At 32.9% G+C, this 25,665-nt stretch overlaps 4 protein-coding genes and 1 non-coding gene across 7 annotated transcripts in view; 2 read left to right on the top strand and 3 right to left on the bottom strand.

Moving 5' to 3' along the window:
• LOC149478225 (phytanoyl-CoA dioxygenase, peroxisomal-like) overlaps positions 1–25,665 on the bottom strand; it is a 147,095-nt gene that overhangs the window by 66,496 nt on the left and 54,934 nt on the right. The gene's annotated exons all lie outside the window — the stretch shown is intronic.
• The window catches only part of nahoda (DOMON-like domain-containing protein nahoda), a 68,611-nt gene continuing 44,772 nt past the window's right edge, over positions 1,827–25,665 (top strand). For all 3 annotated transcript variants that reach the window (XM_089709466.1, XM_089709469.1, XM_089709467.1), the window contains exon 1: positions 1,827–2,133. The gene's annotated coding sequence lies outside the window, so the exon portion shown is untranslated. The remainder of the gene's footprint in view (positions 2,134–25,665) is intronic.
• On the bottom strand, positions 6,245–6,363 carry LOC149478235 (5S ribosomal RNA). Its single transcript, XR_016317461.1, has one exon. It is a non-coding gene; the product is annotated as a 5S ribosomal RNA (ribosomal RNA).
• Positions 6,632–10,106, top strand: LOC149478236 (uncharacterized). The gene is made up of 2 exons (XM_089709171.1): positions 6,632–6,650; positions 8,794–10,106. Exons 1-2 carry the CDS (start codon positions 6,632–6,634, stop codon positions 9,480–9,482), a joined length of 708 nt encoding a protein of 235 aa, XP_089565297.1. The 3' UTR covers positions 9,483–10,106.
• LOC149478237 (uncharacterized) lies at positions 13,450–14,505 on the bottom strand. Its single transcript, XM_089709173.1, has one exon. It carries the CDS (start codon positions 14,503–14,505, stop codon positions 13,450–13,452), a length of 1,056 nt encoding a protein of 351 aa, XP_089565299.1.

Here is a 25,665-nt window from a genome sequence, read left to right on the forward strand (position 1 = left end):
AAAACGAAAAGAAAATACCTTTTTTCGGTATAAAGTTTGCTTTTGTGATAGTTATAATAATAATACTCATTTTTCAATTTTTTCATAAATTTTAATTGATTTTAATATTTTTAAAAAGACCACGCGGTGAGAGTGGGGTGTTAACGTTTACAATGTGCCGCTAGATGGCACCCGAGTGATAAACAACCATCAGGTGTTATTTACAAGCCCAGAATAACTTAAAATGTCGTCACGAAAGTGCAAATACGATGCTGATGCATTTTGTTTTATATGTGGTCAATTTATTAAAGTTCGAGACGTGAAATATGAACTAAAGACATCTCATGTTCTCTGTGAAGCCTATGAAGCATATTTTGACTGTCCTGTACGGAATCAACATAAGCCATGGGCTCCACATGTTGCTTGTAGTTATTGTAAAAGGTGTTTGGAAGGTAAGGCAAATTACAAATTTTAAGGCCATGGGCTGCAGTATGTCATTAAAAGTACATATGCTGCATGCTCATTTGGATAAATTTAAAAACAATATGGGAGCCTATTCCGAAGAGCAAGGAGAACGTTTCCATCAGGACATCATAAATTTTGAACAACGCTATCAAGGCCAATTCAATGAAAACATGATGGGCGACTATATTTGGGGTTTATTGAGAGAAAGTAGCTATGAACATAAAAGAAAAATTAAAAGTGTGCACTTTTAAGTTATTTCCCACTTTTTTGTAAGCTAATTTGATAGTAAAACTTAATAAAAATAATAAACATTTTTATTTCAATAGTTTTATTTTCAATCAAAAATTAAAATCCGAGATTTTTAAAAATTTCGTTCAATCAGTCTTCTAAGCACAAAAGCAAAGTTTTTCATGCCATATATTTTTTTTCCGTCTAATTACGACCTAAACTACCAAATTTAATGCTTTGCAATCAAAGTCAAATTTCATGGTGACCCGTTGTAATCAAATAAATTTTCAAACTAAAGTAATTGTTAATAGACCAAGTAGTTTTTAGCTAATTGCTTTTATGGATAAATTATTCAAAAAATAATTTAAAATCATAAAGTTGTCCTGATATTTTTAGCCTCTATTGGTCTAAATTTGGAATTAAGCCGGATATTTGGCAATTATTAAGCAAACAAGTTGAACAACGACGCAGTTATAAATAAGAAACAATGTTATGCAAAATACTTCTAAGAAAAAATTCAATGCATCATGGTTGACATAATTTATGTAAATTAAACTACCAGTACGTATAAATCTAAGTTTGATTATAATTCCAACAAGGATCGCCATACAAACTGCAGTCTAAAGTAATTGGCATTTTTGCATCAAATTATACTTATTCGATTTTATCTTAGTTCGTGCTCATTACAAGCTACGCACTTGTATTTCCATATAACTTGCATCATAATTGCAAAATAAATCTCCACGGAACAAGTATGGCATGCCATCTGAGGAGCGAGGCCGCATTTCATCTAAGGTGATCAAGTCTTATTAAAAAACACATGGAAAAACTCTTATGCCCACCTCTATAAACTCTAATCTTCATTATCTCAAGGCAGGCTACGCGATTTCCAACTTTAATGACCGCTTTGAGCTTTCGCAATGTTGAAACTAGATGGCATTACACGTTTTTGTTTTATTATGAAACTTAACTCTAGATGATAAAATAAAAAATAGACTGCGGTAGTAAAAGTTCGGTGCAACGCTAATTTTTCAATGGCTATGATATCAATATACTGTTCACACAATTAACTCATATTTTATTTAGTCGGTTAATACCTACAATCTCGAGAGAACGCTACACGACTATTGGACGTTGAAAACGAGTCTCAAGACAAGACAGTTTGAGACAGTTGTTCATTTGACAGGGTGTTGACTCGATGTGTAAAGTGCGCATGCGCATGGCTGACATATTATTTTAATTTATTGGTGTTTTCCCGCGGAAAATAACAAGTACAGAATAAATTAAAAAAAAGTTGTGAGAACATGTTTGAAGTTTTGTAAACAGAAAGTGTTTTGGAATTCTATACGTAAACATTGATCAAGTTCGTTCCCATCATTTGTTATTCGTTTTATTGTAATTCATGAATATTTTTGAGTTTTGTGAGTGAAGATTTATGTTTATTGGATTCTTATTTGAGTGGTAAGTTCTTAGAAATTTAGTTAGATTTGTTTTACACAGAATATTATACACACTAAATAAATGCGTAAAGCGTAGTTTATAAACGTTTCATACAAAAGCTTTTTAAAGTGGTATTTTACTTTCAAGAAAAACTTAAACTTAACAATCATTTTGTGAGTTAGGTACTGTAACTTTACTGGAATACGTACATACTATCTCGATGGAATACATTGAAGTAGCATTGCTCAAAATGCCCTATATACCTACCAGTTAAAACTTATTGCATTCGGAAGTAGTGTAGTATATTCTACTACCTATCTATAATTATTTATTAGGTCGCTTTTTATAAATACATGCTGCTAAGTAGATATACTTACAGGAAATAAAAATTGTTCTGCTGTATAGGGAATTAAAATAAATAACGTAGCTGTAGGTAGGTAGGTGTTAAGTTTCCTATACACCTATCGTATGAAAATTGGGAAAACTTGCGTAGGAAAATTACAGTTTTATATTAGTTAAGTATCCGTTTTCAACATTTAATTAAGTAAATATTTCAAAATACACTACCAATACTATTTATATTAAATTATTAATAGCTGGTTGTTTGAAGAATTTGTACTTTCTAATTTAAATTAAAGCACGACTCGTGAAGGTCGTAGGTTCTGAGCTGATTCATTATTTGAATCAGGATATTGTTAGAACCTTATGCAGTTACTATTTGCGTAGATTTTCAGGTTTTTGTTGTATGATTTGTTGATTTCTTAATATTTATAAATTACGATAGTATCTCTTATTTTTCAAACCAACTTATTAAAACTGTTTGTACTTTTTGTAACGATCGCGATTTTATGAAGCCAAACTGCCAAAAAAATAAAAATGGGTAACTATGAAACAATCTTTTAAAATTAAAAACATTACAATTAAAAATACAATGTTCGTATTTTTAATTAATAACACGATGTACAATTAACGTGAAATAAACTAAATTTTCCACTCCATAAACCATCTAGTACTCATATATTTACGTTAGTATGTAGTATGTACATGCAGAATTACGTAAAGCTAATTAGACGATTAAATAATTGTATGACAACACCTAACTTAAATAATTTAAAAATTATATTTCTTTTACGCTTCACAAACACGGCAACACTGGCACTTTCTTACTTTTTTATAACTTTCTCGTTATGCAACCCATGTAAATTGCGTTGTGGACACGCCTTAAATGTTATATAATCTGTGGTCGAAATAAATTATGCTAATTTAAAAAATACTTACCTATATTCGAATGTGACGTTTGAATCGAAATATTTTGAATGGCTTGTGTTAATTGACAACATGAAATCTTGTAGTTTATAGTTAATTGACTATTGAGACATTCATTGAATTTTAGGACCCGGCTTTAAAGTGGTTACTGTCCGGTATTTCGACCCCTATAACTTTGATAAATAGAAATAAATATGATTAAAATGATTAAATATATTATCTATGCTTAAAATTCAAGAATATGCGGGTAGGCAAGGGAATAGGTATTTTCTAGACTTGTTTAACTTTGGTAGTTTCACATAATCTAGATTCGGGAAAATTCAGTTTCTGAAACATTCTCTATTTAATTTATAATATCGAGAAGTGTAGGTAACTATACTTACAAACTTTTCACCTTAAATATAATATTAAAAAAATTCATTAAAAATTTCTACATTTAACATTTTTACTTAAAAAAAGTTTATTTGTAAAACAAACATTTTATGCAAATTTACTTATTCAGGCTTCAAGGTTGACTTATACCATCATACTAACAAAACATCACAATATTTTGAGAACATAATTTATTAATTTATTCATTCAACACGACCACCCATCCCTAGTCCACTGGTAGCGACGCCTAACCACGTAATCTAAGATAACAGAATGATGAGAAAATGCACGTTCCTCCACGCACACCGTACGTGCTTGTGACGATTTCACTGTTACGACTTACATGCTGAATCAACAATCGATGGCTGTGTGACAGTGTGAATTTATGCCATTTTGATAGTTTGAAATGTAGAGAAACATTTTATTTAAATCAATGTATTTACCATTCTATCAAGTGTACAGATGCACATAATTAATATTATAATAAAACTAGCTGACGACAAACCTTACGATTATTATTTAAGGGGTATAAAAAATGTATGGTGAGTGGTGACTGATTTACACGATTATCCAATATACGCAAACATGAGAATTGGTCGAGCCATTTTGAAGATGTTTAATTACACGAAAATTTTATTACATACCTGCCTATCAATACATACTAAATTATATTTACATTTTATAATTATTTGTTAATCTTCCTGAAACTCGATAATACTGTTGAATTCGATTTTTGTGATTGTACCTATCGGAAAACTTATCTATAATTCGTAGGTATATTACGTCTTTATTTATTCAGTTTGGCTTTGTCATCAAATAATAATTATTATTTATAAAATTGTCTCTGCTTTACATAGAGATAACTTTAGATCTAGGTAAGGACAGGTAATTTACTAACATGAAATCTTGATAGAAGCCAAGAGGGTTGATAAGATTGCTCAATTTTGTGTGTCAATTTGAGCTTCTTTTTTGAAGTGAGTAAAGCAAACATAATGTTCACTTTGGGGTCCATCACGTAAGATTGATTTCGGTCGTTTTGTTACGTAATATTATTAATAATTTCTAATTTCACGTCAAACTATTGCATTATGAAATGAGTGTACCATGTCTAATAATAATTTAATTATGTAATGAAAAAATACGGTAAAAGTTTTTTTAGACGTAATATACCTAATTAAAATTATCTTTGTTATTTTAAAGTAGGACGAGTTATTTAATAATATATACCTAGGTACTCCGCACTTTACGTAGTAAAATCTTTTTACTATGGTTCTAATTTGTACTCTCTAGTCACAACTTCACAAGGACTGCTTTAGAAGCAAAAAATGTTCGTACAAATAGGTAATTAGTAAACAAGCTCATATTTTTTGTATTCGTATTCTTGTAGTTATAGGGAAAATTTGCATTCATTTAATTAAATGCTATTTATTAACGGATATAAGACGTGTTAAATAATAATATCATCGATCCCGATCCCGACGTTTCAATCATAAATCTTGTATCTGTGAAACATATAAGGAACCATTCCCTTTTTTGTTAAAAGTTAAATTGTAATAAACACGATTGCCTTTATGAAATAAGTAGCAATGCTTAAGCAAATATCATTAATTAGCACCCGTAATTATGTTTTCTATTTAGTAAAAACGTAAACTCGGGTCACTTTTTCTTTTACGTAACGAACTTTGCAATCCATTCGATTGTTTGCCGTGGCCCGTGGGAGTGTGAGAATGTTTGCTTTGACGGTCAAATGGCTATAAGTAGATATGATTTTTAACAAGTTTTAATAGCATTCGAATGTTTTAAAAGTATGTATGTATTTTTAAAGAATGGAAAAAATGGATCACGAGGCGGGCCGCGGGATTCAGGCGAAAGAGCAGGTTCGTATCTCGTGATCGAATTTTGTCTATATTCTTTAAATTTAAATAAGTGTTTAGTGAATATTTATTAATTATATGATTATCTTACTACTTATATTTATCATACTCACGACTTCACGAGTATAAAGCACAGATAAATACAGTATCTTATTTGGAAGAGTAGGCAGGTTCGCAGGTATAATAAACATGTGTAATTTATTATTTATCCATCCTTATAAACTTTCTCGTTTATAATACTAGAAGGATGTAGAAAGTAGGATAAGTCTAGACTAGATTGGTAGGGTAAGTGTTGTAAATATTTATACTGTGAGATTTTGTAGTATCGAGATGGGTTTCTGCAAATGCAAATTATTTAACAAATCTAAGAATATAATTAACTAGAGTCTAGAGGTCCGCCCCGGCTTCGCCCGTGGTACATATTTCGCAATAAAAGGTAGCCTATGTCCTTTCTCGGGTATCAAAATATCTCCATACCAAATTTCATGCAAATTGGTTCAGTAGTTTAGGCGTGATTGAGTAACAGACAGACAGACAGACAGAGTTACTTTCGCATTTATAATATTAGTATGGATTTTTGAAATTATTATTATTTAAAAAATTAATAAAAGTAGTAAAAAAGCCAACATCACGCGGTGTTCCCAGGCGGTCACCCATCCAAGTACTGACCGCGCCCGACGTTGCTTAACTTCGGTGATCGGACGAGAACCGGTGTATTCAACGTGGTATGGACGTTGGCAAGCGTGTATTCGAAATTATCGAATGTATAATAATTAATTAATTCTATGTACCTATATTATATCCTTATTCAATTTTAAGGGAAATAACATCGTATATTAGAGATATCTTCTGTTGTAAACAATTCATCAAAACAACAATAGACCGAGATAGCGATAGTGTATTGTTCTACAAATTGCTCGTCATGGTTCTGCCCACAATAGGCAGGATAAGGCCAATCTCTTAAGAGAATGGTTAAGGTATTTAGAAAAACAATATCCTAGTTCTTTATGTCTTGCCTTGAGGCAGGTGAGGAAACATATGTTCAAAACTTAGGATATTCATACGAATTAAAAAAACATGAAATGTGTTCTTAAAAAGGTAAGTTGGTATACCATTTCCCATCTTACAGGGTTACCTTCTCTACCTTTAACTGTAAACATGTTTACCTTTACGCAGTCGTAGAATATATTCTAAGTATAATGTTCAAAATATTGGTACCATTCATGTTTTAATTATGTTCGTATAGATGTATTCATATTTCATACGTAGGTACATAGTTTAAAATTCATATACATAATATAAGGCATAAGCTATGAGGGAAGATGTCTCAGCTTCGATTTAGGAAAGAATAAAATTTCTTATGAAATTTTACTTAAATTTCTGTGCTTTATTATAGACCTTTTTGGTCGTACTCCAATTTTTCAGACAGTATGTAGGATCTTCCCGTGGATCTTCCATATTACCTATTATAAAATCGTATACATATTATGAAAGAGATGCATAATCACTACATAGTATAAAACAAAGTCGCTTTCTCTGTCCCTATGTCCCTATGTATGCTTAAATCTTTAAAACTGCGCAACGGATTTTGATGCGGTTTTTTTTAATAGATAGAGTGATTCAAGAAGAAGGTTTTAATATATATGTAATTTATTATGTTTTAGACAAAGCGGGCGAAGCCGCGGGCGGAAAGCTAGTTAATTAATACATGTAGGTATCTTCTAAATCTTTAAATTTCTGTAACAAAAGTTACCATATAAATAGTTATTTGTCGTTTATTTGTCGTTTAATTTAAACGTAAATAAATAACGAACTGTAAGCCACAAAATCGATACATCATAGACAATCTCCAACCGCTGCCGTAATGTCATACATTGTGTTTTGTAACATTATCTTTGCGGGGTTAAAAGCCTTTGTGTACGTGAAATTTTATATTTAATAATATCTAGAGTTAATATCTAAGTTGGTACCTACCTATTCTAAAATTATAAGGATGTAATAAAATGTTTACTAAGTTATTTCTCAATTTAGGCACGGTTTATAATTCAAAAAACCTTGAACATACACCTAATGCATTAAAAACAAAAAGTTTATTACATTTTGTAAATACGTACCTATTACGTACAGTGTAAATTTACAGTTATCACTTTTAATTTCAATGTTATTCTAAAATCGTAGACGTTCATCTACACTCATAAATACCTATATGACTTTAATTATTATTCTCTTGCACAAATGTTAAACGAGCGTAATTATACGAAGGTAGCCATTAAAAACTAGATCAAAACTTGTAGATGACTAATCGTAAGGAAAATCGGCCAATGTCAACCGAGCTGTTGGAATTTCCTCCATTTGTTGCTTTTAATTACAGGACATTTAGATTTATTCAATATTCAGATAAATTAAGGACTTTATTCAGCGTTTGTCAGTTCCTTAATCTTACAATTGCACAAATTAAATTTAAGTGGTCAAACATCTACTGCAATTGTTATCCTTAACTACTTGCGCCCCGCAGTTTCATCCGCGTATCTCCGCTCCTGTTGGTCTTAGCGTTTAGCCTTCTTCGATAAATAGGCTATCTAACACCGAAAGAATTTTTCAAATCGGACCAGCAGTTTCTTAGATAAGCGCGTGAACAAACAAACAGAGTCTTCAGCTTTATAATATTAGTAAAAGATATACTGTCATGGACTCATGGTATGAAAATGTGGAGAGAATATACACTTACTAGTAATTGTTAAACATCTTGGATATAAAACCTGTCGGATTTATTGTACATACTTTCTCTGTTTAATCATTTAAATGTTTTGAATATTGTAATCCCTTCCGAGACAGAATACTCTCATTTCTTAAAAGTTGTATGACTTGCGTTTATTCATATAAGTGCCTAATGTGTGTAGTAAATATTAATATTTTAACACTTAATCACTACGCTAATCACACATGACACATAACTTAATCTATTATATATGAATACTAGCGGCCCGCCCCGGCTTCGCCCGTGGTACATATGAAAAATAGATGTTGGCCGATTCTCAGACTTACCCGATATGCACAGAAAATTTCATGAGAATCGGTCCACCCGTTTCGGAGGAGTATGCAGACTAACATTGTGACACGAGAATTTTATATATAAGATTTAAGTAATTTTTCTCATACAACGAACCAGTATTTTTAAAAACATCACACCCACCTGCATCTACAAGTCCTACCTCAAAACTTGCCAGTGATTTTGAAGCTTTCCGTTCCTTCGTCTGCAAAGCGCTTCAGTCTCTCCAAGCCCAAGTAAATCTTCTTACAAACATTCAAGACCAGCTGGAGATGCGAAGCCGCCGGAAGATGCTGCTCATCCACGGCATTGCAGAACACGATAAAGAAGATATCACGGCTGTCGTTGCAAAATTAATTTCCGATGACATTAACGTTCCTGATGTTGATAAAGATGCCTTCAGTCGTTGTCACAGATTGGGCCATCAGAGATCCAAGAATCCTCGACCAGTTTTGGTGAAGTTTTGTGATATTCGTGTTCGCAATAGTGTGTGGTTTTCTAAATCTTGTTTAAAGGATTCTGGTTACACTGTTTCGGAGTTCCTTACAAAGAGTCGTCACGATACATTTATGAGTGCCCGTAAGCGACTCGGTGTAACAAAATGCTGGACCCGCGATGGTCAAATTTTCCTAATCGACTCTTCAAATACTAGACACCGCATCACTTGTATGTCTGAATTGGATGCCATTATATCTTGTCCCAACCCCGAAAATTCTTCAAGTGCGGCTGGGACTTCACAGGATGCCGAAAAGAATAATCTGAAGACTATACCTAATGCAAGGTCAAAAAGAATTCCTAAAGCTCGTTAACGTACGTTTTATTTATTTTCTTAATATTTTTAAACTAGGATTATTATTTTACATTATTAACTACTTATTTCACTCAATTTTCTATTTCATTAGTTTTAAAGTTTTTACTTATTGTTTCTTGCACTGAATATGAGATTATCACAACAATTGTTTACAACTTTAAATTCAAATACCCTCATTATATTTATTTTTTATTAATATGTTATGAGCAATTTTTTCAGTGTAAATATTCGATGTCCTGGATACTAGCAATTTGATTAACGGTTGGAACCAGTGTTACCATGATGTAAAAATATAAATAAATTTTCTTTTTATTTTGTGTTGACACTGGCTGGTACAGGAATTAGCTGAGAATAATATATTATATTATTTAGTAATTAGGTTTTTCTTTTTTTTTTAAATAGTTAAGATATATATTAGATTTTTTTTTTATCTAATTTTATTTACTTATTGTTATATTTATTTAGTTATATTTTATAAAAATATATAATATTTTTTTTTTGTAGTATACAATATTATGTCGTCTAACAGTAGTTTGTTGATTAACGAAGATATTTTCAATACAGATAGCGATGATCACTCTAGCGATAGTAGTTACCATAGTATTTCCCCTATTCCATTAAACGAAACTCTCATATCCCAATTTTCGAATGTAGTAAAAAACTTTAACGTGATTCATGTAAATGCTCAAAGCCTCCCAGCGCATTATTCTGATTTCTTAACTTCTTTCGATTGTAGTTGCATTCACGTCATCGTTATCTCTGAAACTTGGCTTAAGCCATGTCTGCCTTCTACTGCTTACTCTCTCCCAGGATTCAATATTATAAGAAACGACCGCGTTGGTCGAGTAGGTGGTGGAGTTGCAATTTATTTAAAATCCAGCATCACTTATTCGGTCATATCTGCTTCACCGCAACCTACTCCAGTTGACACACTTGAACATTTATTTCTTGAAATAACATTATGTCATCAAAAAGTTCTCTTGGGTGCACTGTATAGCCCTAATCTTTCTGTTGACTATTTTTCTTATTTTGATCAATTACTCGACAAATTTACACCTTCTTTCCAACATGTGATCTTAATGGGGGACCTAAATACTTGCTTGATAAAGAATGATCACAGGTCGAAGAAACTTCTATCAACGATTGACTGTTACAATATGAACATCCTCCCGCTGAATGCCACTCATCATTTCCCTAACTGCTCCCATTCCCTTCTAGATTTAATTATAGTGTCCTCTCCCGATTACGTGGCCAAATTCGGTCAATGTGCAGCCGAAGGCTTTTCTTACCATGACCTCATCTTTGTCTCATACAAAATCCGACCTCCGAAGTATAAGCCTAAAGTAATAATACAGCGCAATTTTAGTGGGATGGACATAGAAAGTCTCGTCGAGGAAGCAAAAAACTTGGATTGGTCACTTATTACGAACGCTGATGATATTGATGCTAAAATAAACTTATTTAACTCCTTTCTTCTTCGACTTTATGATAAACATGCCCCATTTCGACCCATTAAGCTCAAACATTTACCGGCGCCGTGGCTAACGCCTGAACTTAAGTCACTAATCAATAAAAAAAATCGTGCTAAGGCTTTATTAAAGGCAAATAATTCTCCAGCTAGTCGCGAAAGATACAGAACGATTCGCAACCGCTGTAGTACAATGTGTAGGGACGCGCAACAACGACACATTCATGGCTCAATTGAAAACGGAGACCCAAGCAAAGTGTGGAAATTTTTAAATTCTCTCGGTGTTGGCAAACCTTCTCCTTCTTCAATCCCTTCTAACGTTAATATTGATTCACTTAATACTTTTTTTTGCTCTTCTCCTTTACTTGATCCGCATTTAAAAAAATGTACTCTTGACCTTCTTTCTAATACTCCTCTTCCTAATTCTCCTCCTTTTTGCTTCAGTCAATTTACTGTGAGTAGCGTTAGGAATGCTATCTTATCCATTGCCTCTAAATCTGTTGGTTGTGACAACATTGGCCGTAATATGATCATTCCTATTCTCGACACCTTAACTCCCACTTTAACTCACATCCTAAATTTCTCCATTACGTCCTCTCAGTTCCCAACATCATGGAAAGATGCCCATATTATCCCACTTCCTAAAAAAAGCAATCCTTCCGCATTATCTGATTTCCGTCCAATATCCATTCTTCCTTTCCTATCCAAAGTTCTCGAACGTCTTGTCCATAACCAGTTAACGACCTTTATAAACTCCCACAGTCTTTTCGATCCCTTCCAATCCGGTTTCCGTCCTGGTCATAGTACGGCCACTGCCTTAGTTAAGATCACCGACGATATCCGAATGGCAATGGATAACAAGCAACTTACTCTCCTCACATTGATTGATTTTAGTAATGCGTTTAATTCTGTAGATCATGATATTCTCTTAAAATTACTTTCTTCTCTTAATATTTCCGATACTGTAATTAGCTGGATGTACGACTATCTACGGGGACGCCGTCAACGTATCTACAGTAATGACTGTCATTCATCTTGGTGTGATGTCGTTGCCGGTGTTCCTCAGGGTGGCGTACTGTCTCCTCTTTTGTTTTCTCTATTTATTAATTCCATCACTCATAACATTTCCTCTTTATATCACATGTACGCAGATGATCTGCAAATATATACTCACTCATCATACGAAAATTTGCCTGATGCAGTACGTCAAATCAATAAGGACCTTGAATCAATAATAAAATGGAGCAAAGCACACGGAGTGAATATAAATCCAGCTAAGACCCAATCAATCATAATCGGGAGTCGACATTTCATTAATAAAATTGACTGGGTCACCATCCCCAAAGTTATTGTTGACGGTGTTATTATCCCTTACAGCTCTAGTGTCAAAAACCTAGGAGTATACTTCGATCAGACTCTTTCATGGGCACAGCAGCTTCAAGAAGTGCGAAAAAAAATGTTCGGTTCCTACGGTTCTCTCAGACGTTTACGTAACCTTCTTCCCATCCCCACTAAAATTGAGTTGGTACAAGCTTTACTTCATCCAATCCTCGATTACTGTGACTGTGCCTATCCCGATCTTAATGAAAACCAATTAGATGCTCTCGAACGCCTTCAGAACCTCGGCATAAGGTACATATTCGGTTTGCGAAAATATGACCACGTATCCCACTTCCGTACGAAACTCAAGTGGTTGCCAATACGTTCTCGACGGAATGCACGCATACTTCATCTTCTTTACGGCATATTGTTTGACGCTAGAACACCGAACTATCTTAAGGAAAGATTTATATTTCGTCACTCCAACAGCTTGGTATTGAGATCTCCTTACTCCCTTTCACTTCTAATTCCATCTCATCACTCTAACTTCTACCATCACTCTTTTACTATGTACGCTATTAATCTTTGGAATTCGTTGCCAAATTCAATCAAACATGCGCAAACCATATCTACGTTCGATAGTTTGGTAAAAAAATATTATATTTCGTTATAAATTTATAGTTTATACATATATTTATTAGTAATTTTTAATATTTTAAATTTATGTATACTATTAAACATTGTATGTATTATTATTACATAATATGTAGGTATATATATTGGTGTACTATATATATATATATATATATATATATATATACATATATTTATATATACATGTATTTTATTTTATTTATTTATTTATTTATTTTTAAATATTAAGTGCTCTTTTGCTCACACCTCCATAAATGTATTCTTCCAGCATTTTCCAATATCACAGGTTGTCTGGTAGAAATCACTTGTAAGTGATAAGACCGCCTTTTGTACATTGTTCCTATGCGCTGTTTTCTTCTCTGTTATTTTATTTGGTGTGCAATAAAGAATTTATTATTATTATTATTATTATTTTTTTTTTTAATGCTTTGCATTCACAGCTTATGATCAGCTGGTAATAATAGAATACACGGGCGTAAACCAAGTGTAAGCTATATAATTATATTTTTAAACTGGTTGTGTGTCACTCATTCTCTGTCTGAAGAAACTTGCGTACTATTCTACATGTATTTAATATTGCAGCTTTTTGTAATTGCATGTATGTATGTTTTGGTAAATGTAATAATTCTATGTATTTGTGAAGTTGAGTGGGTATAACACCTGTAGTGGAGAGTACTATGGGCACTATGATAACATTTTGCAGTTTCCACATTTTTGTAATTTCTTGTTTAAGTTCTGTGTATTTAGTAAGTTTTTCAGTGATGGTATTTGGGAGGTTGTGAGTATTGGGTACAGCTATATCTATTATTAGTGCATTTTTTTCATGTTTATCAATGAGTGTAATATCAGGTCTGTTGTAATGTATGGTTTTGTCTGTTAAAATAGTTCTATCATAGTATAATTTATATGAGTTATTTTCTAAAATGGTTTCTGGTATGTATTTATAATATGGTGTTTTATCGTACGAAATAAGTTTGTATTTTTGTGCTAATTTTTGATGGATAATGTTGGCTATCTGATCATGCCGGTGTTTGTAATCGGACTGGGTTATTGCTTTGCAAGCTCCTGTTATATGTTGAATGGTCTCTGGGGCACTATTGCATTTTCTACAAATATCTGATGGTAAATTTTTGATAATATGCTTCTGATAATTACGTGTCTCAATAACTTGGTCCTGTATAGCTAGCATGAAACCTTCAGTCTCAGGAAAAAGCTCCCCTCTCTTAAGCCATGCATTTGATGCTGCCTTATCTACATGAGGCAAATTAAGGTGTTGTATATGCCTTCCGTGGAGAGACTTTTGGGTCCATGCTGCTAGTTTATCACACTTACTGATTAAGGTCTCATTTCGTTGGGTTGTATTATCAGCTAAATTAAGTGGAGTTAGTTTTTTATCATTTTGAACAATGGCATTATGTAACATTACTGTGGGTGCTTTAGTATGGAAAAACTTTCTGAGAGTAGTTATTTGCTTATTGTGTAGGTTGACAATATCTATAAATCCTCTGCCTCCATCAATTCTTGGTAAAGTTAAGCGCTGAATGCATGATCTGGGGTGATGTTTTCTATTTTTGCTCATATTTACGTTAATAATGCGTTGGATGTTTTTTAATTCTGTTTTTGACCAATTTATTATGCCAAAAGAATAGGTGAGAATGGGTATTGCGTATGTATTAATTGCTTTTACTAAATTTCTTGCGTTTAACATGGATTTTAGAAGTATATTCAGTCTGTTCTTAAATTGGTTCGTTAGTTCTATTTTAGTTTCTTTGTTCAAAATCTGTTTTGACTGATTATATCCTAAATATCTGTAAGTGCTATTTTGGTCCAGTGGATCTATTTTCTCTCCTGTACTTAAAAGGTAAAAATGTTCATGATTGTGACCGGCTTTGACAGAATTTATTTTGCACTTATCAATTCCAAATTCCATACAAATGTCTTTTGAAAAATTTTCAGTCAATTGTGCAAGCTCATTCATATGGTTTTGAGAAGATGCGTATAGTTTTATGTCATCCATGTAAAGTAGATGCGTAATTTTTAAGGTGTTGTTATTTCTATTTGAACATATTTCTGTATTTATATCAGGATTACATATGAGAGGAAAACCTAAGTCGTAGGAATTTAAAATGTTTGAGAGTGGGTTGAGGGCGAGGCAGAACCAAAGTGGGCTGAGAGAATCGCCCTGGAAAATGCCACGTTGTATTTTAATGCTATCTGTTAGTTGATGTCCATTGCAAGTGTTAATCTTTAAGCGGGTTGACCATTGTTTTGAAGCAGCTGAAAGAAAATCTATTAAAATTGGGTTTACTTTATATATATTTAAAACTTTAAATAGCCATGAATGTGGGACAGAGTCATATGCTTTCTTATAATCTACGTACATTGTGAATAAATCTTGTTTTTCTTTAAGCACTTGTTTAAGTATAACGGAATCAATTATCAACTGCTCTTTACACCCTTGACTGAATTTTCTACATCCTTTCTGTTCTTCGCTTATAAGATTATTATTCGTCACATGTTTATTAATATTTTCTGCTATGCAAGAAGTAATTATCTTATAAATTATTTGTAGGCACGTAATAGGTCTGTATTTCGCTGGGTTCAGTGGGTCTGTAGAATCTTTTGGTATCATATGTGTTATCCCTTCTGTAATGTATGGAGGAATTGTTTCAGGATGAAGAATAAAGTTATTAATATGATCTAATAAAAAGGGATGAATATACGTAAATTTTTTGTACCAGAAACTATGAACATTATCTGAACCTGGCGATTTCCAATTCTTTAGCTTCGATAGTGTGTTTACGAAAATTTCAGAGTCTATATTTTCAAATTGCATAGTTTCTAAATTTAAATATCTATTTTCTTCATCGGTAATCCATTCGGCTCTATCATTATGTTCGAGTGGTTGTTCCCATAAATTAACCCAGAAGTTACGAAGGTCATCGGTCGTCGGGTATCTGTTATGGTGATGATTGGCTTGTTGATTATGTAAATTTCGGTAAAATAGTTTTTCATTATTAGAAAATTGAATATTTTGTGTCTTACGGAGGGTACAGGTAGTATATCTTTTTAATCTCTGTGACGCTACTGATAATTTTTGTTTGAGTGTATCTAATACATGTACTGGTTTATTATTTTCTGGTTCATAAGTTGCGTGTGTTTTATAGTCTTCTAGTATTCTATTTACATGTTTCATTACCTTTCTGCTTCGATTGTTATCTATGTACTGCGTCAATCTGCCTATTTTAATTCTCAAATCTTCTATCTTCTTTTGTAATCTCCTTTGCCATGCTGGTTTGTGGGTTTTATTTCTAACTTGTGTAATATCTATAGATGGTGTGTGTATTTTAGATCCATTATACTTCGCCGCTGTTAGTGCACTACAGTAAATTATTGTTTGTAAAGAAATAAAATCGGTGTTGCAGTCTATATGTTTGGGCAGGATAACTTGGTTTAGATATTGCACAGCTGTTTTTAATTTTTTAGTAACTTTTTGTTTCGGTATATATGCACGCTCTGTAGGACTTGTTTGTAAATAAATGCTGAGGTTTTCGTTAAATATGGTATCTATTTCTTCAATCGATTCCGGGTTATTTTGTTGTTGTTCTTGCGTTTGACCTGTGGGTTCGTCATTCAAAATACTATAGATAAATGATAAATTATTTTGTTCGTTCAGTAATTCTACAGTGTTGGTTGATCTAGTTTCTAGTAATTGTGATGTTATATTATGTGTAGCTTCTGTTTCGTTGGTAGCAATAGGCTGGCTGTTTATAAATCGGTCGTGTGACACGCGGTTGTCTTTGTTCAATACATTTGTCTTTAAAGTTAATATATTGGTATTTTCAAAACTATTTTCGTTATAATTAGTTATTCCTAGTTCCGCTGCAACTTCTTTCTTAATACCTGCAATTTTTTCTTTAGTTAAGTATCTATTATTGATGATAATCCTTCTCTGGTCAGCTACTCTCTGTTCTGATATATGCTCTAGGTGTGGGAATTTTGAAATAAAATCTTGATGCATCTGTTTCCTGTATGATGTTTTATTGGTTTCTAAATGTGTAACCCTAAAATAGCTGCGAATTATGGCTTCGTTATATTCTTGTGTCCATCTCATTCGTTGTGATTGTTCGTGTGTAGTTGGTTCAGTAGGCTTTGAGTATTGATTATTATTAGAGTTGTGTGTTAGACTATTTTGTTGTTGTACCTCTTTAGTTATTTCGGCTATTCGTTCATCTGACAATAATTTATTTCGGACTATGGCTCGTCTTTGGTCTCCTATACGTTGACGGCTTACTTGAATGTGAGGATATCTGTTAATGAATTTATTGTAAAGTGGCTCTAAGTATGTTCTATTGTCTGTTCCTAATGCTGTAATTTCTAGATAGGTGCGCAGAATGAATTCATTCATTTCTGTTGACCATTTTCTGCGCATTGTTATTTCACTTGAGGTGGGCACAGTAATACCAGCGCTATCTGCTGTCTGTGCAACATCCACGAGTGATAAAGAGGGATTTGATAATGAATTTGGGGTGATTAAATTCTGACTGCTGGTGGTAGTTTTATGAATAATATTGGGTTGCCTTACTTTGTGCCGATTACGTAACTTATATGAGAAAGTTGATGAAGCATTGGTATGAGATGAACATATTGATGAAGGTGATGTTTCTTGTAATGAAATTGGCGATTTAGTGGGACTGTAAGCTGTAGATGTCGTTATATTAGAGATAGGGGACTGATTAGATGATAAAGATAAACATGAAGGTGATAATGATTGTTCGGCTGTCGTCAATTTTTCGAGAGGAACCCGCCTGTTCAGTTCCTCTTCGCCAACGGTTCGCATGCTGTAGCATCCAGCGTTGGCTCCAGATGCACCCCGGCGCCCTCCGGGTAGCGACCGTAGGTTGTATCTTCGTTTGCCGCCTACCTCCTCCATATTTGGTACATTATGTTTCCACGAGTAGCTAGGGACGATCGGTCCACCACGGCAGAGCCCCGCGTTCACCGTGGTAAGGGTAATTTTAAACCGGATTTCCCCTGGTCTCCGGAGTTCGCAAACTAGCGACTAAGTTCCCCTTAGCCATGCATCCTTCGGCGCTTGCTGTTCCACCTTGGATTGGGCTGTATCTCGCTTGGTCTGGTTTCTCGTCTTGGGCCTATCCGGCATGAGTAGCTCTACCGGCTTAGCCCCGAGAGTCATTGAAACACACAAGCCCCATCACGTCGTCAACGTAGAGATACGGTGATGGGGTTATTATTATTTTTATTAGCGTTAATTATCGTATAAGGTTAGATATTTGTTACATTCTCTCCATAAAAATGTTCACGTGAAGTTATTTAGTAACTGGTTACAACACTTGTTTATTAGCACATTACATTATGTGCTTTTCTTGTTGCTTTTTAGTTTTTATACCTACATAATATAGTCGCTGTCACCTATAACTTTAAACCATAAAAACGAGAGTGAGAATGTCGTCAACATGATGAAATTGTTTTTTTCTTTTGTATAAGTACCTAAACCCTGTACCATTCCACCGATTACTAAGTAGTTCTACTACTACCGACGTAACATAATGTACTATTTTATGTGTAAAGGTATTACCTACCTAATCACTAACCGTGGTGGAATTATTTATATTTATTTTTTTTAAATGTGCTAGAACATAACCAGGCTTCGAATTATATCAAACTTCCGAAAAAAATACTGCAAGTTATATTCAAATACATGTCCTCTTTCGTCAATATGATATTTACAAACGCTCTACATTTAACAAAAAAAAAAAAAATGGTTGTCTGTAAAGTCGGTTTATACTGACGATAGTTGAACGTAACAACGTCCGATTGTGCTTCTTTGTTGCTCGTTCCGCGCTCTCGCTTGCACTTCAAGCCTTACATGGAACGCCTCAGAGCGAGGTAACGCCGCATGAGTCATGTTTTTTCGTGCGTGCAGCCGGCTCTATCGATTTATAAGACGTTGTCACGTCAAAAAAAAACATTCACGCATAAAATCAGCAGTATAATCTCTTCACTACATAAGAATCTTCAAGCCATACATAGTATTATCACGCTAATAATATCTACCATGGTATACATTATCTGTGTATTCAGAACAAGAATCTCCAAGCCACATCACGAGTAGGTAGGTACATAGCACGTATTATGTTATGATATAGCACGTTAGATGACCGGTCTGGACCGCATGCCAGCTAATCTTGCGTCACTGATCTGTTTAGGGCTGTCACTGAGATGCAAATAAAGTTTTTTTAAAGGTATTTCAATATTGACATAATATTATGCAGCTATGAATTAACGAACGACTCTATTGGTAAGAAATAAGAAGATTAATCGACTTAAAATTTGTATAACAAGCCATTCTAACATGAAGAAACATAGGTACATAATTTTACTTCGTATTTATTTTGTTGGTATTGATGAATTTCGAATTAAGTTGAAGAACTACAAAAAGTTGACTAAATTGAAATTACAAATAATTTCTAATTTCAATTTATTTTCGTAATAATAAAATAGTAGCTCTACAAAGAAATGCTGACAACCCTACGCATCTTACGAGCGTACCATTATCACATTTTTAGTTGGAGCAAAGCAAAGAGGTATGAATTAATTATTAAACATACTTACGTTTAAACTTTAAACGATCACCTTGTTGAGTATAGGCTGTATAGGTAGGTATAGTTAAGTGTTTAGCGTAATTGTCGTATCTATAGAAGGTCCAATGTTTGTTTCCATTTGTTCGGTAACTGTGAGGCGTTATAAAATAACATACATATGGTTGCATAGCATACAAATGCATATTACGTCGTCTCTTCATAAGATATAGGTAGCAATCTGCAATTACATTATAATAGAGAATCCATAATCCATAATATCTTATGTAGTGAGTTAATTCTATTTGAGAATTCGATTGCACACACGTAAGAATTTTTATTATTTTTTATTCAAAACATATTTGAGATCAAAGCTGTATTTACGATAATGGTAAATAATAAATATTGTTGTTGCTAATAACATAAAACATAAAATTATTATGGTTGAATAAGTTTGCAGTTATTTATCGCTTTCTCCTATAAGTATAATCAATGAAATGACGGTCCAAGTAGTATTTTGTAAAAGATCGCAAGTGAAATTAATCTGAGCAAAAAACAGCGGACGACGCGACGTCGCGGGCAAAAACTAGTTTATATTTAAGAGTAAACGTTGAAGTTTCACAACATGGTCTTGTAAGGAAACATTACTGAATACAAAAACTGGTTCGGTCGAAACTCAATTTATAGTTGCAACAAGTGTATAGGAAATAATTTAATTCTGCTGTTTGTAAGATTATATACTACGGTATTTTATAACCCTGGGCTTTTATCCTGGCTTTTCTCGGATGACATCATTATAATATTTATGTATATTGCCTGTGTCACTCATAAATACATAAGATTTACTAGTTACTTGCTTCATTTTATAAAACACAATTTTGACTTAATTTGTTACTAATAATAACTCAAAACTAAGTCTAAAGTGTTTATAAAAATAAAATTAGTGTTGAAATTTCATTTATGTATTACTTCATCTCGATGGAGGAAGATGATAGTAGATACTAATTGAAAAATAAACGAAACTATCAAACGAATTATGTATGTATATAATTACGAAATTATTACAAAATCCAGGAATTAATGTTTATCTAATTAAAAAAACTGAAATATGAATAGTTTATTCCATTCATAATAATCATTCCAATGGTGGAGAGTTAAACGCGCATAAAGCTCAGCTTGAAGTAAATTCAAATACAAATAATATTTACATTATTACAAGTATAGGAACAATATATTTTATGCTTACAAAGATATATTAGAGATAATATTTGTTTTAAGATTAATGCGTTTGATTAAAGACTTTCTTGGGAAATTACTTATCTCGTTAAAGTTAGCAGAAATTGAGATGTGTTCTAGCAAAATAGCACGTTAGACACGTATTTCTTTGATTTCCTTGTTAAATATCAGTTTTAAGTAAAACAATTAACAATTTCAGTCTTCTATGAAAAAAAAAATCTGTGTTAAATTCATTCAACACTATCACCATTGGAAGCCCCTATAGCCTTCGCTTAGTGCTAAACTAAACGACCTAAACTAGTACAAATACGTCTTGTGATCTGTTAGTACAAACACACAAACATCTAATGCAATAAGTCAATACAGTATTGTGACAGTATCGATGAAGTAACTTACTTCTAACGAGTGTCACACGTAATTCTTCACAACTCAACCCACATATTATGGACATTAGCAAAATCCTCACGACGTGTCATCGTATAGCCTTGTTCTCGAAATGCGATATAGAAATCACTACGAAATCGGTAATAAGGTTAAATCTATATGATTTAAACCAAGATGTTTTTTTAAATATTAGATAACGTTGTTTTTGTTCCATAATGGCAGAATTCAGGTAATTGCCTGACTCGTGTAACGAGCGAGCAATGTTATCGGTTTTATAAGTGAAAAAGCGCAGCTTATAAAACGTCTGTTGTTGTTTTAAAATATAATATTTGTTGGTAAATAAGCTGTCTATCTTTTAAAAGGTTTAATATTTTACGAACATTACAACGAAAACGGTAAGGCTAAATGCATATAAGTTCTTAAGTAATAGTAGTCTAACAGGCACCACTCTCTTGCTTACTTATCTCCAGATACAAAAATCTTACAAAAACGCTCTGTTGCGATCTGACAAACGGACAAATAAACAAGCACATATATATATAATGATTAAAACGGCGATCCATTCATAACTACATACCAGAAAACAGTAAATAATATATTCATAACCCAACATTACAATCTAAATACATGGTGTTCAAAAAATGACTTAATTGAAATTTCAAATTACAATAACCTACTTCCGTCATTTACTTTACAAACTAATCAATAACAAAAGAGGCAATGTACATTGTACAATCGCTATATCTCACCTTGGGCACAGATAATATAATAATATAGATACTAGTACCTTGGTGTTTTGACAACATAATACAAGTGTACATGTTCAGATAATTTATGCAAGATTATTGTCATGTGCATTGAGTTGTGTCAATTGTAATGTAGCCATGGATATTGTGAGCTTTCTTATCAATATGTACGGGTTTTTTCAATATGACTTAGGGTCAAAACAAGTTTTAGAATCAGGTATTGAGTATAGTTCGAGGTAGAATGGATGTGTGATGATAATAGATACGTTTTATACAAAGGTATGTTTCATTTACATTGAATATGTGTGTTTTAATAAATACATTAATCTACTATATAAAAATAAGTCGGGTTTTCCTTTCTGACGCTATAACTCCAGAATGCACGAACCGATTTCCACGGTTTTGCATTCGTTGGAAAGGTCTCGGGCTCCGTGAGGTTTATAGCAAAGAAAAGGTATGAAACTATCAATATATCGCCATAATAATTTATATTTTTATTATTTAACAAACATCCTGTATAACAGCAGTAGATATAGCACAAGGTATTGATCGGTATGTTAAGTTGATGTGAGTGCAAGTCGGCCGAGGTCGGTCTAACCTCACATACAAATGGCCGTTTATGTCAAGTGTACGAACCCATGTGAAATAACATCACCCTGTAATCGAAAAGCTTATACATACCTTATTTATGTATTAGGTATTAACACTTTTTGGCACCACATTATTAAGAAAACATAATAATATTATAATGACGGTCTTACTATCGCTGGCAACATCTTACTAGCTAATAAAAAAAAACTATAATGCATATTTAAAAAATTGTCTATAGGTACATAAATTATGCATAAACATCCAAAAGCGCCAAAAATACCCATCTATCCGTTAAAAAATCAAAATGATTTTTAAAACATATAACTTAAAAACTCAAGTCTCGAATAACTTAGTCAAAATAAAGCTATAACGTGCCATCAGTATAAATGATAGCCACAAATCAACGTCTACACTTGAACAGAATTACGTCATTTAAGGTTCAATCAATGTGGGCGTAAGTGCGATCATACAGACAAAAACCATACAATAATTTACGTTCCATACATAGCGTAATTTAGATGTTGTCTGTTGAGATCTATTATGTTTTTTAGGCATATTTTAGAAGGGTAAACCAATTACATAAGTTATTATGGAGATTCATCAAGTAATCAAGTATAATAATTTAAAAAAGAATATACATTTTATTTTTATTTAATACGCACGTATCTACGTAACTTTGGTTGCCAAATAGTCGAAGTCGTTGTTGCCAAATAATCGATGTAAAAAGTACCAAATCATGCGCAAAAGAGTTTTTAATTAATGCATTTTTTATATCTAAATCAGTCAGAAATATATTTACAAACTTCTGACTTTAAATATTAATTTAACTTTCATGAAGACTAAGTTAGTTATGACTGTTATAAATAATCCATATCATTGTAAAGACGTAAAAAAGTTCTCCGGAGAAAAACTGACATCGACCATATTTGGAGTTAAAATATTATCAATTATATGTAAAAATAATCCATACCTACTAAGTATTTATTAAGGTAAAATTATAAAAAAATGTACTTATGCCTATAGCCATATTTGGCAAGGTAATTAAAAGGCAAAGTGCGCTAGAATGCCAACTAACTGTATTTTGTATATGGTAACACCCGTTTATAGAATATACATAATTTTATTCATTAGTGAATACTATGAGTCATCGTGATCTATCTATATTTTATTAATAAAATTAATTTGTTAAAAAGAAAGGTTATATTCTGCAAAAGAGCTTCTATAAAACTACCAATTACTATGGTAGATATATAAGTATGAAGATATTTACTTGACAAATCGCGTGCTGAATCTGTTTAAAAAAAACATAAATTATGAAGACATAAATATTATACATATTGATGTTTTAATGATAATAAAGTTAACTCGTTGACAATTTTTGAGATTTATATCAATATAGTATTGACTAGCTGTTGCCCGCGACTTCGTCCGCGATTACGTCGTTTTTCGTCATTCGTCGTTTAAAAAAAATACGTGACACTTTATTTTTGAATGTTCTTAATTGTCTCTTATACAATTTAACTAAATTAAAATTGAACACTGATAAGAAAATCTTAAAATCGGAGGAAATCGAAAATCTGAGGAAAACATGAATGAATGTGATTTAAATTCTACATTACTTAGTATTTCAAATAATAATCTAAATTAAATGTAGATTAACAGTTTGAGCGCACCGTTATAGAATATATACCTAAGTATTAAATTACGTTAGTTTACATAGTAACAAAACAAAAACACGATGACTTTCTTTCGCGCTCGGTACCACAAACTAAGCATGTTAATGGTACGTGGCCCGCGTCACTTCACCCCCCGCGAGTTCCCCTCTGTTGCTATGCGAAAATACATTCGTCGCCCTGCTGTAGAAAAAATTGTAATACTGTGGCCTGGGCGTTATAACACGCCCACGCCAGTTCCTGAGTGCCGATAGACGTCCGTCTATCGGCATTTATAACAATTTTATATTAATATCACCATCTTGAGGAAAAGCTTCTAATGTCGATTTAAAACTGCATACATACGAATTAACCTGATGAAACATGTTCTAAAATTGTGAAATGAGTTCAGTTTTAAATTCGAGAAATATTGATAATTCTTGTATTAGACTATTCGTTGTAGTCGAATACAAAATATATTTAAAGAAACTTAGGTTGGCCTTCAGGCAAAAGGGTTCCTATCAAATGGTAAACTTGACTTTGTATCTTAAAAGTAAGCATGAAAGGACCTTCTGATAATTGTTGAGCACCAAAGGATCATTTGAAACGCACTACTATAAGAGCGAATATTGTCTAAGAACTGTTTAGATTGCACATGTTCCTCTAAAAGTAGTGATTTCAAAGGTTCCGGTATATCTTCAAACGAAAGCCGACTCCTTACTCCACTTTAAAGCATTACAAAAATAACGTTAATATCGCCTATACCGAAGATGATCTGTAATCAATTGTGAGGTTATAAGGAAACCCACTTTTATATTTGTCGGACCCCACCACCGAATTCGTAGATTGATGAATGTTTACCTCTAATCTAAGTCATTAAGACTATGTCGAAATCTGTCTGCAGTAAGAGGGGCCTCTCGCTATTCGTCCGTTTCCAGAGACCGAATAGTTTCAATTCTTAATCTTTCATTAAACAAACTTATTAATCGTTTTTGTCTCAATTAATTGTAATATTCGCGTCCTTACTCTAGTCATTGCTTATGCTCATGTTCATCTTCAAGAGATCGAAGAATATTATGGTGCACCCTATCATTTGTCAAACGGTCTTCATATTGCGTAAAAGTTTCAGATTCTCGAGATAAAATATGACGGCCGTGATCAGCTGTGAGACATTATACCCTCTCAGTGAAGGTTTCGGTCTCACGGGATAGTACATGCCGTTCGCGGTCAGCTGTGAGCCGCAATTCTCGTTGTGAAGCGGTTTCAGGTTTTCGGCATAACACATGTTGTTTTCGGTCTATAGCCTATAAGCCTCTTACCTCTAACGATTCTTGAGAACTCTTATTTCTCATTTTCTTAGCTTTGCTCGATTTTCGAGATAAAGATTTTTTAGGTGGCACTGATGCATGAAAATAAAAATTGAGTTGAAACGGACTGAGAGTGTTATAGACAAATATAATCAGAAAGCTTCGAACTCCTAAGCTATCGGAAATTACACGTGTTATTGTGAGTCAACCATAAAAGATAT

This window comes from Colias philodice, chromosome 22 (assembly GCF_061535455.1).
Source record: "Colias philodice isolate Cphi_HAF_F1 chromosome 22, ilColPhil1 Martin Lab GWU primary, whole genome shotgun sequence".
NCBI lineage: Eukaryota > Metazoa > Arthropoda > Insecta > Lepidoptera > Pieridae > Colias > Colias philodice.